Genomic DNA, 17,744 nt, shown 5'->3' on the forward strand with positions numbered 1-17,744 from the left:
CTATGTAATCCACACACATTAAAAGCTATTTTCCCCCACTAATGTCTTAGTTAATTGTTGTGATCAGCTTTTACAAACTCTGTCGGGGGCATACACACACCCCATTGCTCAGATGGATCAGCCCCCCCTCTCCCTCACATAGTTTGCGTGACTTGTCACGGTGTCAACTTCAAGATGCCAAGTGCTCAGAGCATCCGTGAATGGTTTGATTGACAAATATGAGACTTGTTCTGCACAAATGTCAGCCAATATTGCACTTTCTGATCTCTCCCTAGCGTGATTTGGCTTGACTTTTGTTTAAAATGTCCAGAAGAAAAGTGCATTTGAGGCAAATTAACAAGGAAAGACAGCAAAGATACCAGCACGGTAAAACGTTTAAAAGTGGAAGAAGGTAGAACAAATGTCGGGCTGTCACTTATGACGATACAGAAAGCGCTGGCATGTTGGTGCAGCAGTGATCAGAAACATCTCCGCTAGGTTGTGCCAATAATCAAACTATCTCCATGCTACAGAGCACCTTTCCTACATCCACAAGGCACATACTGACTGACTGGGTGTACTAACTCGAATTCACAGACCAGCAAATAGTTCTACCAGAACAATTATTTGCACTCGCACAAATGCTCCCAATTATATTTCAAGGTCACACCCATTACATTTCGGGAGCATTTGTCACCAAAATGGTCATTTACAAGCCATGAAAAACAAAACAACAGGATATAATGTAATACCAAAGGATCATTATCGTGGTTACTTCATGGCCACAACTGCAAAGCAGGCTCATCGTGTTCTCTTAAAGGCTTTGTACAAAGCTAACTGTATAAATCCAACTGTAGTAACCTCACCAGTCCTTACTGAGATGAACTAAGTGTTTAATCTGTTGTTTTCAAGTTAACAGTGATTTCTTCCTGAAATTGAACATGGTTTACAAGTACAACATGAAAAATAAAGGAAGACCGCGTTCACATTCCACCTGACCACTTAAGTGTCAGTGTCTCCACCAAGCACCTCTTTCTTTAGATTGCAAATCTCAAAGGATTTGGGCAACTAATAGCCGGAATTCCCTAATAGCCTAGGTGTCAGAAAATCTTCCTGTTGAGACTCAGAATATCGTTGTTGTCGGGCAGAAACCTCTCATCTCCATATTCTAACTTTCAGGCATGCAAACAGCCCCGAGGTGAAAAAGGTGACAACATGTTGTTTTCTTTCAGGTGTCACACAATTGCCCTATTTGGGTTCAAAAAGGTGACTGTAGCTGAAAAGTGACACTTTTGCATGTCTGAACTTTGTGTTTTTTTGTAAATTGATGCCCTACTTGATTATTTTACAGCATCACAAAAGTAGCAGATCTGCAAGCTCTATTTTTGAATTTGAATCCTGAAAAGTAACAGTTTTGAACATATGAGGTTTCCACCCAACAGAGACGATATACAATAGTACATGTGATACAATACCATATACCTTTCCCATCAAAACAAAGACAAACCAGGGCTACAAACACTGGTGTTTAGTGGACGCATGTCTCCACCCTCCTCGATGACATGCTTGTAGAATGGTTGTTTTGTTGTTGGCTTCCAATGCTTTGGTTTCCCTAATAACATTTTTGCTCTTGGTTTCCTTCACAAGATCGTTAATATGTGTAAACCAAGTCACGGTTCAGAAAAATGCCCATAAAGGCTTTTAGGAAGCTTTCTTTTGATGAAACAAAGGTTGAAATATTGCCTGTATTGATTTTTCTTCTTTTTTTTGTCTGCATGGTATCGGGTCCAGGCTAGATAAATGCTGACTTGCACATTACTTTGACACATAATGGGGCTCATGCAGCAAATTTCTCTTAAATTTCTCTTATTTTCTGAGAGAAAGAATGAGAGAAGTCAACTCCGGATGCACCAAATGCTCTTAACATCCAAATCTGCTCTTAACAAGGTGCAATGATGATTCCCACTTAATCTTAAATTGGAGGTGCATGGATGTTTGTTTATTAGCATACTTAACGTTCTTACCTATATATATATATATATATAACAATGTTACAGTATGTATATACAATACAGTATTGGTAGAATCCGCTTTGTGTTAAAAGAGTGACTTTGAGAGTCGCTTCTTCATGCAATCTAAGTCAATGAGAAGACTATTTTTGGAATATTATTTTCTAATCAACAGAGCAACTATTGAAGATCTTTTGCCAATATCTGGCATTAGAAAAGATATGTCCTTGTTTTCAGTTCAACACTTTACCAGGTTGGAAGATATACAGTATGTGTATGCAATTGTGCATTAAATAGATTAGTTTTTCTTCAAATTTGGCATGACATTCAGTGCGAAGGGGTATAATCATTTGCAGAGATTTTTGAGGTGCCAAACATTACTTAAATGTAAAGTTAGGCCATGAGTCACAAATACATTCTATACATATGGTCTGAGGTATGAATTCTTCTCACAGTAAGTTAAATTGAAACTTAAATGCACTAAATTTGTATTTAGATCATGGCAAGTTACATCATCGAAAACCATACTTCAAACTCAGCGAGTGTGTCGCTGACGACCCGAGGAAGTGCCATGCTGCTGTGTTGGTCGGACAGGCGGTTGTCCAGAATTTATGTCATAGTCAGGGGTGCACATAACTTTTTTGGTCTAGTTGAAAAAAGGACGCTTCACCGGTGCGTTTCAATGTTGTAGCGCCTAAATTCAGCCGTTTTTTTTTCTTCTCGCCGTTTGGTGCCCTCCCCAAGGTTGGTGCCCTGTGCTGCGCTGCTTTTATCCGCCAGATTGGGACGTTCACGGCATATTTTTGCACCATCACGGTGCGTTCATCATCGGTGACGAGTGCCTGCAACACAGCCAGCAGCTTGCTGCTTGCGAGTCGCGCGACTGACTGTGTCAGGATTCGAGGCCACAATCACGTGCACTGCAGCATGCGCCTCCTCCCCATGGGTGTGTATTGTGTTCCTCCCCATGGGTGTGTATTGTGTATGGGCGTGCATCACCGTGCATGTGTGAGTGTGGCTTCAGGAAGTAAATTCCTAGCCTCGATCTCCAGGCTTTTAGTTTTTAGTTTTGCTAAAAAATAAAAGCTTGGAAATTCCTGTCCCAGCTGTTGGTACATAGTGCTACTGACATCATAGACTGACCTGGACTCCATATTTGGGCATGCCTGACACAGATCTACATGCATGGGCATAAAAGGGACACAGACAGACAGATACAGAAATCTCCATATATGGGCATAAAAGGGACACAAATAGACGGGTATTGCATAACCGGGTGGGACATGCATTTCCAACTTGCATCTTTCTCGACTAGTTTGTGATAAGCTGCAACCAGCTCTCTGTATGTGAACATTTCGGACAGACAGACCTACTAAAAATATAAATGCTTGAGGGACCAATAACTAGGCTGCAAAAATTGCAAATCAGTCATGTGTGTATTGTAACTAAATGGATATGACAAATCAATATACCAAACAAGTCAGCTGTGTGGCATTGCATCCAGATATTGTTCTACGGGCTCTGCCTGATGACCATCATTCAGGTGGTTTGTCTTTGTCTAAATATCAGTGCAAAACGTGAAATCAGAAAAAAGAAAAAAAAAAAAATATATATATATATATATATATATATATATATTGTTTCCTTCACCTACTGAGGCTACACCAACAATCAACACAAAAAAACATTTATGAACATACAAACAGCAAGCCTTTCTCTAATCATCTGCTTATCTTGTCACATACTAAACATGAATGGCGTTCTCAATTAAATTAGTAGCTAGCCATCTTAACATGACTTAGATGCTTTCCATTTGCTCACAAATACAACTCTTTCACTGATGGAACTGCCTGACTGTTTTGACACGGGAAAATGGATGCCAAAAAACAATAATAGAAGCCAGGTTTTGGTGCAATGTATTGTGGAAGCAATTTCTATAACCTTTAACCAATAGTCCATTGAACCATAAGGTCTGGTAGAAATATTCATATCTGAAATCATCCCAACAACATTCAGGAGACAGAATGAATGAGAAGAGAGCCAACCTCTAAAACAGAAAAGATATGTCTATGTTTTCAGTTAACCACTTCACTAGGTTGGAAGATATACATGTATGCAATTGTGCATTGAATAGAAAAGGTTTCCAGATTTTGCATGACATTCAGTGCAAAGGTGTATATCATTTGTAGAGATTTTTGAGGTGACGGACATTTCTTCTTAAATGCAAAGTTAAGCTGTGAGTCACAAATTAAGTCTGTACACATGGTTTGAGGTATGAATTCTTCTCACAGTAAGCATGCAAAAAAAACTATATCACGATTAAAAACCTGGTCACTGTCCTTTAACAGATATAGGAATTTGTGGTAAATTGAAGTTGTTATGGAAACCATATTATGGGGGGCGCCAATAGCCGAGTGGTTAAGGCGCATACCACATGGGCTCTGATGCCTGACAGCGAGTCCCGGGTTCGATTCCCGAGCCCAGTGGACCGTTGCTGCATGTCACTCCCCGACCCTCTCTCCCTGTTTCCTGTCAATCTTCACTGTGGTGTGGACTATAAATAAAAGGCATATACATATATATTTACCATTCTGGGCCGAAGTTAAGAGTCTCAGCAGTCATATTCCTCACGTCCTCGAAGAACTGAGTATCTGAGGACAAAATAATATATATATATATATTTTTTTGGACAAATAGTTCATGTAGAGAACAGCACTTGAGCGTGTTAAATGTACAGATTTAGATATACATGGTGCCATTAAACAGTCACACATTATGGATACCGTCAAACATGTGTGCAACCGTCAGGAAGCACACACACCTCTTAGCTGTCTTACCCTGTCCAGATGATCGGAGCAGGCTGGACTGGACTGGACCAGGCTAGGGCTGGCTGGCTTTAGTTAGGCTTAGGTGACTAGAAGGCTGAGTGGTGCTTTAGCTGTGGTCACAGCGCTCCCCAAACACACAGACACAAAGAAAATAGCTGCCAGTTTCAGGTGCTTGAGGAATACCAGGTTATCGGGTCCTACTCGGTAAAGCAGGGGATTGAGGATTGTTCGTTTTGGAGAATGGAAGCTCCTGCTACTCACAGCCAAAAAAGGGTTGTCAAAAATAAAACAAACTCAAAAAACCTTGGAATTGAACGATGAAACGAAATAAAACTCTCGATAGTAGTAATAATGATTTTCTTTTTGACAACAGCAGTTATATATATATATTTTATATATATGTATCACATTGAAGTTAAAAATATGAACTGATTCATCAAAAAAGTTAACGCAGGAACAAAATAACAGCCAAACAGCAAAACAGGCTGCTGGAACAGCTGCCAAGAGCAGACGCGACTCTCACTCCTCCACTCTCTTCTCCCTCCCTCTGTGCCTCGTTCTCTCGCTCAGGATGAAATGTGGATTGACGGAGACCCTTTAGGTAACTCCTCTATTTCCTGCCCTCCTCCTTTTGCACCACTGTGGAAAAAAGAAAACAACAGACTAAGGTTTAAAGATAAGAAGTGTGTATTTAATCAAATAACTACCTAGTGGGACACACTTTCACTCACTGCTTGGCAGCCTGCCCATGTATTCACAGCCAAGACAGTGTAATTTGATTTACTCTTATTTTGGTTTGACACGCTACTTTCAAGGCTGCTTTCCTTGAGACTCTCTGTTATGGTACTGGTTATGGTTTTAGAATGTATTTGTTTCAGCACGTCGAGCTAATTGAAAAACACTGCTGTGTTCCTTCGTGGAATAAATATGCTCATGGGAGATTTCCCAAAGAGAAATCCAGGGGGTCGACTCATTTGAAGTGGCAAGAAAGCACCTGCAAATGGCATGGCCACTAAAGCAATATCCAGCCAAATGAGTTATACGTTGGTGGTAAACATCTGAGCTTGTATTACCCTTTGTACTATGCACAATGTAATCCATTTAGGAAGTGAACCATGCACAACTTCAACAATAACTTATTGGAGAGCTAACATATTTATTTTTACATATTTGAATAAGGGATAGCACCTGAACTTAACTAAGAGATGGGCACTAAAGAGGCAACATGCTTCTTCATTGTTACACCCAGAACTTATACAGTAGAAGCTAGATGAAGCCAATGTTATGGTCTTATTACTAGATTAGGAGCCTACAAGGTCTGTAACCAACTGCTTAATAAGCTTGTTTTGGCTAGATATGACATACCTGAAAACAAAAAAACTAAACAAAACAAAAAAAACATTCAAATTTGAATTCACAAATTCATATCTTGATTAACAACTTGACTTTCTTTTGACAAAAGGGGTATGCTGGATTTAAGGCAACCCTTTCCCCCTAATATATATTAAACTCATGTGCACACTGCAAAGTGCACACACTTATCACACTCAAACACACCCTTAACAATGTCATTTCAGTTCAAATACACTTGTATAAACTAGAGGTGAAGCAGTTCAAAAACTGAATATTTTTTTTGTAATAGAATGACTTTAGGAAAGTATCATGTAAATTTTGTTTCCGACTGTGATGATTACTTCAACAAAATGTGAATACTTGTTTTTGTTCCATATTAAATGGAAAGGTTATGTTTCTGATGCAGGGTAGGGCGAGTGGTCTGCATGTCTTTAAGCATAACCATAACACACTGTGTTGGTGGGTTGAGGCTATTAATAAATGATAAATTGTTGGCATTATACAGTGGCTGTTTTAACTTTTCATTCATATTTCGACAACAGGGCAAACACATTTCTATGCCTTGTTTGGGTTCAGTTAACTTGTGATGTGATACCATCATTTTGTTACCTTATATTTTGTTACCTTACATTCTAAATTAACCACACATTAAATAATCATTGACAGATTAATCAGTATGAAAATAAGTAGTTGCAGTCCTACAGCATCTTATTCCGAGTTTCTTTTTAACTTCAGGAAAAATGTGCACCCATATATATAGCACAAACTTTGTAGGCCTGTTGTTATTATGGTACATAGGCTATACCAAATCAGGATATCTAGAGGCTACTAAGTGAGGACATGAGGGGCACAGATTTCCTGCAGCACTAGTTAAATCAATAAACATCCCAGGTTATCTGGACATTTTCAAATGTTTTAGTTAAAATGTTGGGCCCTGTGCTTTGAAAACTAAAAACTAAAACCTACCGATGGAATCAAAATCTATTTTTCGGAGACTGAGGCCGCAATGAATAGTAAGCACACGGGCTGTAGGGGCCGTGAAGGAGGGAAGGAGGCTACAGTACTACTAGCGCTTCAACACAGGCTACAAGTTAGCCAACATCAACTGGCCCGTTGGCTGCACACTTAAAGCAGCCAAGTGTCAACGCCGATGGCCGCAGGCATGGAACATGGACTTTTGCGGTCATAAATCGAACATAACGGCGAACGATACGGTCCAGCAGATCATATTTCGGGTTGCATAACATTAGCTGGTAGCTACCATGCATACGGTGTTCTTCACTAACAGCCCGAGAGAGAGAAGGCCTCGGTTCTAATATGACGGTCTGTTATGGCGGAGGACTGGAGGGGGGCGGAGTGATGGGACGAAAACACCACGGATGGGACCGTGATGTCATAAACAAAACTTAGCCTTCACTCATCTCGATATATTTTAACCACTTAAACCCTATGTTAGCCCCATAATGTAACCGGAGTCCCTCAGGGCTCAATACTAGTATATTTTCTGTTATTGTGGGGAAAGCTTTCGCTGAAAACAGCCGATCGACAAGCTCACAATGCTAATAATATTAATTACAATTACAATAATAACAATAATCCCCCCAAGAGGCAGCCTGTGTGTTAAACACATGCCATGGACACTGTCACGCGTCATTGTGCAGCTTTTACATACACACAGAGATACAGGTAAATGGATGTTTAGAACTTTAGGAAAAGGAACCTTGCACAAAGCACCTTAGGCACCCAAAGTGCGCTGGAGTGGACCCACCACATATAAACTATGTTGTCTTTACTGCTATTCCCTTTTTCTGTTATTGATTATATCTGTTTGTTAATTATTGCTGCCACAACAATGTCTGAGAAACTAGAACAAATAAATTTACTCTTATATGCTCTCCTACAATAATTATTATTACTTACTTATGAACAGAAATTGGCCTTGTAGTTTGGCTATTTTTACAATATTTATCTGTGGAACTGAGTCAAACTCAATCAATGTAAAGCCTACAATGCTTGTCAGTGTGGGGGGTCCCCGGTTCAAATATGAGGCGTCACTCACAATGTGAATGGATTTTTATGAAACAAAAACTTTGCAGATAGAAAGACGATCATTCAAGCTTTACCTACAGCTGCAATGCTGGTGGTGAGTTTAACGTCGTTTAATACAATCAGATAGAACTTTCCTGTTTGGATTGTATGGGCTGTCAAGGGGTTGGTATTGCAACTCTAGATTTCCAGATATGAAAAATAGGATCTAAGAGTTGCTGGCGGCTAGCCCCACGATGACGCTTAGTTGTGACGTCACTAACGACACCTTGGGTATGGTTATCGCAGCCGTCTGGCCTGCTCCGCTCTACCAATGTGCGGAGCGGACGGGACGTCCACCTCTACCTACCATGTTGCTATTCGCTAGCTTTAGGCAATGTAAACAACGCGTCTACGACAAACTACGCCAAAAAAAACGGCTGCTCTTACAATTCACATTCGGCACAAAAAAAAAAACACTTTGCACGCGTGCTGTTGTGCACCCGCGTGCGTGGCGTGCGCGTCTTGACCGCGACAAGTGACGGTGTGTACGTTAGCCGTGTGCTAGCCAGCTAGCTAGCTGCAAAAAAAAGAACAGGAACCAACGGGCTCCTTCTTACCTTCTGTGTGGTTTTTATGGTCAGCCCCGCACGGTGTGTTTACAGCCTCTTTAGATCCTAATGCATTGGTCTCTCATGTAAACAACGTTCTCATTCGACTAGAATCGTACTTTGTCCACACAAAGTCGTGCGGTTTTTTTTGTGTGTTATTTGTGTTTATTTATTTAATGTCCTCCCCTCTCTCTTTCGCTCTCCTCCTTCGTTCGGTCGCTGCTGCTGCGTATCAGTGTTCTGGTCTGCCTCTGTGTGCTCCTCTCTACTGCTCCCTCCCCTCCGTGCGTTGTTTGTGTTTCAGAAACATGGCCGTTCGTGTGCGCACCACGTGACTTCACCAGCGAACAGATCTACAAGCCAACGGACAAAATTCAAGCCCGTTCAAATTAGTTTGTAGATCTGCGCGGGGGTATAGGCGACACCATCGTACGTCGAGGTGTACATTATTTTAGCAGGCATCGCATCAGTGCGAACGTTAAGCTCGACCTGAACAGTTTGGACCACGGGTTTGGACATGCAACTCATCCTCGCGAGACCAAACTGTGTGATCGCTAGATTCGCTACACTACAATCAAATACATATCCGATCATATTTGTCCGGGAGGTGTCACTCACAATGTGAAATTATGTCACAACTAGAAAATGTGCTCCTCGGAGCACAAGTCTCCGCCAGCAGACTATAGCAATTATATTATCATAGCAATAACTAATGAGATACAGTAGAGTAAAAGATATATACTGTAGTTAAATAAAAAGGTGTATGTTAAAGAAATATTTATTTAAAAAAAAATGTCTTTCATTATTTAAATACTCTGACCAGTTCCTTTTTTTCCTTTCGATGTTCTCTTCAGACTCTTCTACTTTTTCTTCCAGAGATTGTAGCAATCTTTGCTGTGTCATATTGTAAGCATTCATGGCTAGTCTTCGTCTTTTGTCATTTAGCGATTTTTTGTCTCTGATTAATTTCATTCTTTCTTTGTGATTCTTAGCTCTGTTTAATTGAAGCAATGCTCTGTTTACATTGAAGCAATCTATCATATGGGAGTCGTCATAATTGACTGGTTTGTTCAAATACTTGTCTGTCTTCTTCATCTTCATTGTCTTGAACAGTTTCAGCAGTTGATTGGTGTGTTTGATCAGCTTTGGCCTTCTGCGCCTTTGTTTGACCAATGTCAGGTGTTCTCAGAGGGACACACACACGCACGGACGGACGGACGGGTGATTTGGACTAGAAGATACTGTTCCAATCAAGACTGATTGATCCTGTCTTACCTCGCTTCAAAAACGTAAACGGTTTTTTGAAGTGACACACCTATTTATAGAATTGTATTTCGTCATGCATTCCTCTAGCCAATCAAAGGCATTGGTGTCAACATATTAATACGTATTAAGATTTCGGTCTTGTTGTGGGATCAATTCAACTCTAGTCCTCTTCTGTGTTACTGTTGTAGATGAGTATGCTTTCTTAGCTTTGGCCTTCTGCGCCTTTGCTTGACCAATGTCAGGTGTTCTCAAAGGGACACACACACGCACGGACGGGTGATTTGGACTAGAAGATACTGTTCCAATCAAGACTGATTGATCCTGTCTTACCTCGCTTCAAAAACGTAAACGGCTTTTTGAAGTGACACACCTTTTTATTATAGGATTGTATTTCGTCATGCGTCCCTCTAGCCAATCAGAGACATTGATGTCAACATATTGACACGTATTAAGAGTTCGGCTTTGTTGTGGGATCATTTCAACTCTAGTCCTCTTCTACGTTACAATTGTAGATGAGTATGCTTTCTTAGCTTTGGCCTTCTGCGCCTTTGCTTGACCAATGTTAGGTGTTCTCAGAGGGAAACACACACGCACAGACGGGTGACTTGGACTTACTGAAGGTACTGTTCCAATCAAGTCTGATTGATCCTGTTTTACCTCACTTCAAAAAGTAGAGGCTTTTTGAAGTGACACACCTATTTATAGAATTTTATTTCGTCACGCGTCCCTCTAGCCAATCAGAGGCATTGGTGTCAACAAATTGACACGTGTCACGTGGAGCTTGCCCAATGTTAGCTTGGCTAACAATGTTTGCTCACACAAAGCGAAAACATATTCTCCACCTTCGGCGGAGACAATTATGTATGTGTCTGTCTGTCTATTATGAATTCCATTCATTCGTATGTATGGGCCATACATGCCATGATTGTCCACATCGGTTACATAGTTTACGTAGAGCTCGACCATTCCCCCCAAAACTGCTCCATGTTTTAGATATCGTGTTTGTGCTTATGAGCTAAAAGCAATCGGATTTGATTGCACATCAGTGAACTGGATGCAATCCCATCTGGAGGGGAGAGAACAGGTGGTGGATCTGAACGGACCCCCCCCCCCATGATTTAGTTTGTTATTTAGATAACAAACTAAATCATTACATGGGTAAAACTTAATCCATTCTCTTTGGGTCCAAAATAAACCATTGCAAGCAGGCCTGGAATTTCGTAATTTTAGGGGCAAGGCCACTTGGCCTTTGGTGTTGTAAATTTTTTGAGGGCACAAAGGCCAAATGCCAGGGCAGGAAGGCAATCAAATAAAACAAGATTTTAGTCTATTGAAAGAATTAATTGAATTTAAGATGATTTTAAATTTGATATGTAGACTATCTGCAGTGAAATACATAAGTAATGGTATTTATACAATCTGATCCATGCTCAGCCCTGCACCAAAGTTACTGGATTGGTTTAAAGATGGGGATGGGATGGGGAGTTGAGAATTCAGAATCTCAACGAAAGACACTGGTGTCTCAGCCTGATCTCCAGAGAATACCGTAACATTGCACGGAACGAGTGCACTTCATTCCGTGGATAGTCGCCTCGGAACTCCCAAATTGCGTGCATATGTACGGCGAGTCCCACGGTGGGCGTAACCAGTCGCAACACGGAAAAACCCGGAAGCAGAGCAGTCCGCACAATAAAATTTACGATTCTGTGCCTATCGGTACATAACTCAAACAGCGCTGAGTAGGCACAGGCGAATGTCACACCGTTCAGGACGGCAACTCGGTCGCCTTAGCTCCCTCGGTGGTCCTTCACGGGGTAACAATTCGCCTGTGACTGCGCGCCTCCGAAATGGTTTTGTCACAAAGGCAGCGCCGTACCATATGCACGCAATTCGGGAGTTCCGAGGCGGCTATCCACGGAATGAAGTGCACTCGTTCCGTGCAATGTTACGGTAATCTCTGGAGATCGGGTTGGGTGTCTACATGACAAGAAAGAGACAGAAGAGAAAGTGGTACAGTTAGCTGGGGCATTAAGGCCACTGTGGCCTCAGGGCATGCCATTTCTTTGAGGGGCACCAGGCCAAACTGAGGGGCAACGACGGCCATGGCCTTCGTGGCCTCCCTGAAATTCCTGCCCTCGATGGCTTCACTGTAAAAGTGGGTGACAATGTTATCACAAGAAAAGAGGAAATTACCTACCTGGGTTGTATTTTAGAGGCAAATCTTTCCAGTGGAAAAAATGGCAACTAAAGTAATCAAAAAAGTCAACCATAGAACAGCATTTTTGTACAGGATCTCCTCACTGGTCAGTAGGAATACATTGAGGACTCTAGCAGGAGCACTCATCCAATGTCACCTCGACTATGCATGCACCTAATGGTACCATAATACCACAAAGGCCTTAAAAACAAGGCATCCAGACATCCCAAAACAAACTGGTCAGGTTACTGCTTGGCCTTACACCTACAACTCATCTAACATCTGCTCATTTTGCCCGGCTGGGAAGGCTCAGGGTAGAGGACAGAGTACAGCATCTTGCAATGGGCCTGGTCTACAAGATACACTACGCCACAAAGACACCCATGTACCTGTCAAACTACTTCAAAAAACGTCAAAGACGATCACAAACACAACACCAGAGGGAGCTACACAAATCACTTCAACTGGCCCCTGTAAAAAGTCCAAGCCTGTCATCAGAAAATCAAGTTCAAGTTGTCTGTCTGTCTGTCTGTCTGTCTGTCTGTCTGTCTGTCTGTCTGTCTGTCACTAAATCACAGCCACACCAGTCGGATATTGGGCTGAAATTTAGGGCGAGTCAATTTAACTCCAATATGGATCCTGGAACTTCATGTGGCAATTCTCTGATGTCAGTCAACAGTTAATCTATATATGACTCCAAATTCTGGCAAGGTTTCAGCCCAATCTGGGCTGGCATTAACATTAACTATAATTTTATAATGGGAGTCATGGATGACTCCCATTATAAAATTATAGTTAATGTTAATGTCAAGTTAATGTTTCAAAAAGTAGCCTATTCAGTGAAAACAAATTGTGGAGGTGTTGAGATAGCCATTGTGTGCACAAGAAATGTGGTGCTAATTGGTCAAGATGTTTGCAAGATTAGCTCTATCTCCAGACAGACACACAGACAGACAGAAACACAGGAGTGAGAACCAGTGGTGTAAAGTAACAAGTACATTTACTCAAGTACTGTATTTAAGTACAATTTTGATGTGTTTTACAATTTTGATGTGTTTTACTTCGCTGGAGTATTTCCAATTTTCAATGCTTTTACTTCTACTCCATTATATCTCAGTGGCAAATATTGTACTTTTTTTTTTACTCCACTACAATTATTTGAAAAACTTTAGTTACTTTTTTTTGGGATACTTTTACTAAGTAAAAAGTGTGAGTACTTTTTGCACCACTGCCTCAAAGCAAAGATGATTAATTTAGGCTCAAGTCACCCTGATGAGAGGAAGAGAGCATCTTTTTTGAAAGGTAAAAAGGCAAAATGTGGTAAAAAACGGAAATATTGTAGATTGATTGATGTACTTTATTTAGTAAGACATGAGAACAACAGTACATGGAAGTACAGATTCACAATACAAGGTCTACTAAACTGGAAGACTCATTAAGCACTGAGCTTGTTTAAGATGAGATCCCCATGCACACAAATCATGATGTAGATTACTGTAGATTACTGTAGATTACTAGCTACACCTCCACGATAACACCACATGGTGGCGCTGCAGTATGAACATTCCATAGAGCTAAAAATAAGGAATATTCTCAAGCGTTTAACTGAATACAATAGTACGACCAGGTGTCGCTTGAGTGTAAGCAACACATTCTCGTGATGGAATATAACTTGAATATTCCATTAATATAGAAAAAAAAATCATTTTATGCAATTTATATTCAATTGTTTAATTTGTTTTGGTCCTTTTCAGTGTTATGTAGTATTTCCGGGGCAACGTTTTTATTTCATCCGAGTCATTTCAACTTGTATGCAGCGTTGCCATGTCGGCTTATTATAAGGGACTTTGGGCTTATTTTTCTGTAAAGTTGCTGGTTGTGGCGGGTTGCGTTTTTTTTTGGTTTGTTTCTAAAGTGTAGTTGCTTATTTGGGCTTGCTTCCAAATGTTGTTTAAACCAGTGGTTCTCAAACATTTTCATGTCAAGGACCCCCAAATTAATACATATTTTTAAACCCAATTAATTAACCTTCTGAAAATATTTTGTGCCAGAGACCCCAATACAAGATTTTGTGGATTTGAAAATATTCCTACATGTTCAGTTTTTTCCCAAGATTTTTCTTTGAAAATAGCTGATCTACAAGCTCATAACGCGTCGTATCGTGATTCGTGACCACGTTGTGAGTTTGTACGGCTATTTAGAGTGGTCGCTTCTTTTGGGCTTGTTTTCATAGACTTGGCTGCTTATTTCTCTCTCAAAACCTGGCAACATTGCTTGTATGCCAGCGAGGATTCACACAATCTTAATATTTACACACTGAAGGTACAGTGTTGCTTAAATAACTAATATATTATGCTAACGCTATGTTTTCATTACAGTCCCGTGTCGGGAATATCATGTTTTCATTGACAGATAGACATTTATTTTTCAGGGTAGATCATGTAGCCTACGTAGTAGATATATAGATATTTGTCTCAATTTGATAAAACCATAAACCGTTGCGTAGATGTACTCTGTGCTGGTAACGTAATGGCGTACATAACATAACAATGTTATAGTGTGTGTGTGCGCGTGCGTGCGTGTGTGTGTAATGTTTTTTTCCCCCGTTGTGGGCAATATAGCCATGGTTCACATGACGCTTGTCATGGTATGACAGTCATGTTTCAGGGCTATGGGCAATATAAAATTGGCTATTTCTTTAACCAAAATGTAAAAAAAGCAAACGAAAAGGCATTTGGTTAATTGTCTGAAGCAATGTAAAATATACATGATTGGAACATACATGGTATGATCAGATCTACCCTTCAACTTCTTGGTTATGCCCATGATTGATTGATTGATTGATTGGATTGATAATGACTGGCTAGCCACAGGTTTTGTAGCAATTGCAGAAATATTGGGCCTTAAATGTTCACTTCAATCATGTATACAAATTATTTATTATTATTATTACATTTTGGTCCACAATGTTAAAGGGGGTGTGTGTGTGTGTGTGTGTGTGTGTGTGTGTGTGTGTGTGTGTGTGTGTGTGTGTGTGTGTGTGTGTGTGTGTGTGTGTGTGTGTGTGTGTGTGAAAATGTGCTCAGCAACTAAACTGTATTGTATTCCTGCTTGTGCCCCAGCTGCTGTCGCACACAAACAGACATGACAGAGCCACGCAGCCCAGCGAGCGCCTCTATACCCCAGACAGCCGTTATGCCAGCTGACACCGGCTCCCAGGCCGTGGAGATGGACCCGGTGGAGTACACTCTCCGCAAACGACTACCTCGCAAACTCCCCAAGCGACGCAACGACGTCTACGTCAACATGAAGACAGACTTCCGGGCTCAGCTGGCCCGCTGCCAGAAGCTGTTGGAAGGGGGAGGCCACAGGGAGATCTGCGTCCATGGCCTGGGCCTGGCCATCAACAGGGCCATCAACATCGCCCTGCAGCTTCAGGCCAGCAGCCAGGGGGCCCTACAGCTGGCTGCCAACACCTCCACGGTGGAGCTGGTCGATGACCTGGAGCCAGAAGACCCGGACGAGGCCGGGGAGCCCATGACTCGCACGCGCAACAACTCGGCCATTCACATCAAGGTCTTCTACCCTCAGTGAGCAGCTTTTCATCACAGCACGTGTTTTGTTTTTACACCACCATGACTGCAGAAATGACCTCTCCAATTGTACACCAATAGACACAAAGGATCTCCTTGGCAAGTTGTGTTTTTTGGGGGAAAACTCAGCTTGGTCAGGAGATGACCACATTATCTTTCTGCCCTTTGATTTTTTTTTGGCAGTGGCAGAACGGCTGTGAGAAGATAAGGACATGTTGGCATGTCTGTGAACAGTGTTATGTTCCATAGTTTGATGAACGGACAGCCACAGCTGAATGCATAAGGAGTATTGCTACGTTTGTTATTTGTAATGGTTGACTAATTGTCAATTGTAAATAGTCAGTTTAAAGTTGGTCCTTCTTCATTGCATTCTTTTGGTTTTGCATGCCCTGAATCCAGTTAAACAGAAATGGTTCATTTGTTTTAGCAATTATTAGTGAGGACCAATATAATGACAATAATGTTGAAAAGTGTTCCATTAAGTAAATGTTATTTATTTTACAATATAATGTTGCTTGTGCCAATCAGGAATCACTTCCTCCGGGTTTTCGGTTTCATTATCAGATCGTTGTTAACAAAAAAGGACTGATATTTGTGTCATACAAATAAACACACAAATATTAGTATGTTTTTTCTTCTTCGACGTCCTAAGATTAAATGTCCACTAGGGTTCAGTAGATCACAGTGTACCTTGCATGAGCGCTATATTTCTGGGGCCTTCATTGCATCCATGGACTAAACATCCCATTCCAAAGCCTAGTTTTTAACATTCTGATTTTGAGGGTATCAAGAACTGGATCTCATACTTGTGTGTGTGTGTGTGTGTGTGTGTGTGTGTGTGTGTGTGTGTGTGTGTGTGTGTGTGTGTGTGTGTGTGTGTGTGTGTGTGTGTGTGTGTGTGTGTGTGTGTGTGTGTGGTATACATACAGTGTACAGTACACATGTGCTGCAAAGCTATGTGTTTTATGTCTGTTGTCTCCATCTCCAGATGTAATTGCAAGTTACGATAAAGACGGTGTTTAATCTAGTGTCCGATCCAGTGGGTTTTCGGCTTCCAATAACTTTTGACATTGTCAAACAGTAGGTGTCCTATTGGTTGATAAATCAGACACCAGGGTCGGACTTCTCAGTGGAGTTGGGAGACCACCTCCAAAAGTTAACTTAATCATGAATTAGAACATCATAATGATACACATTTAAGGCACCTACAGAGCTGCCAGCATGTTTTTAGCAACTAAAGTCAGGGCTTGAGGTCATGTGTCTGGGGCCACAGAAAAGGCCTCATGACGCCAACTTCTCTCAACACCAATCACCAGGAAAACAAAAAAAGCCATGAGGAACAACAAACAGACATACTTCCTCTCATCTTGTTTTCATCCATCCTTTGTTTATCAAAGAATAATATTTTGTATTTAAATGCCAAATGGCACAGAGATCGGGGGGGTACAAGACAACACAAAAACAGGAACGAAAACATGTACAAACATCTCCAGTTCCACAAACAGATATAAAAAAAGACAGGAAACAACAAATGCGGATGGCAACTAGTCTGAAAGTGGTGAGTATCCAGGCCAGCAAAAGCCCCACTGCGTTGTTCGCATGACAGACTAATTGCATGACTGCTGAGGAACTAGGGAGGGGGCAGAATGAGTGTGTGAGAGAGACTAGGATTCTTGAGAATTTCTTACAATTAAGGCCTCACAGGACGTTCATCACAAGGGCCAATCAATATTGTTCCTGGCAGCCCAAGTTCAACTGCGTAGATGCTGTGGTTGAGTGCTTCAGTGACATGCATGTGAATAATCACCCTCAGCAGTTGTCACGTAAGCCCCCCCATTGACCATATTCACATGGTGGAAATTTTTACAATGTGAATGTGATCC

The 17,744-nt window shown here is 41.2% G+C and overlaps 2 protein-coding genes across 3 annotated transcripts in view; one reads left to right on the forward strand and one right to left on the reverse strand.

Moving 5' to 3' along the window:
- Positions 1 to 9,057, reverse strand: part of LOC308102272 (GRB10-interacting GYF protein 1-like) — a 30,367-nt gene extending 21,310 nt beyond the window's left edge. For both annotated transcript variants that reach the window (XM_080451908.1, XM_080451907.1), the window contains exons 1-3: positions 8,815 to 9,057; positions 4,826 to 5,455; positions 4,576 to 4,639 (exon numbers count right to left, since the gene is read on the reverse strand). In XM_080451908.1, the coding sequence (XP_080308034.1) occupies positions 4,576 to 4,610 (35 nt within the window). In that variant the 5' untranslated portion in view covers positions 4,611 to 4,639; positions 4,826 to 5,455; positions 8,815 to 9,057. The remainder of the gene's footprint in view (positions 1 to 4,575; positions 4,640 to 4,825; positions 5,456 to 8,814) is intronic.
- A 5,465-nt stretch (positions 9,058 to 14,522) lies between these two features.
- Positions 14,523 to 16,487, forward strand: pop7 (POP7 homolog, ribonuclease P/MRP subunit). The gene is made up of 2 exons (XM_080451460.1): positions 14,523 to 14,590; positions 15,391 to 16,487. Exon 2 carries the CDS (start codon positions 15,413 to 15,415, stop codon positions 15,860 to 15,862), a length of 450 nt encoding a protein of 149 aa, XP_080307586.1. The 5' UTR covers positions 14,523 to 14,590; positions 15,391 to 15,412; the 3' UTR covers positions 15,863 to 16,487.
- Positions 16,488 to 17,744: the final 1,257 nt, after the last annotated feature.

The sequence above is a fragment of the Gymnoscopelus braueri genome (genome assembly GCF_963280865.1).
Source record: "Gymnoscopelus braueri genome assembly, chromosome: 15".
NCBI classification, from domain to species: Eukaryota; Metazoa; Chordata; class Actinopteri; order Myctophiformes; family Myctophidae; genus Gymnoscopelus; species Gymnoscopelus braueri.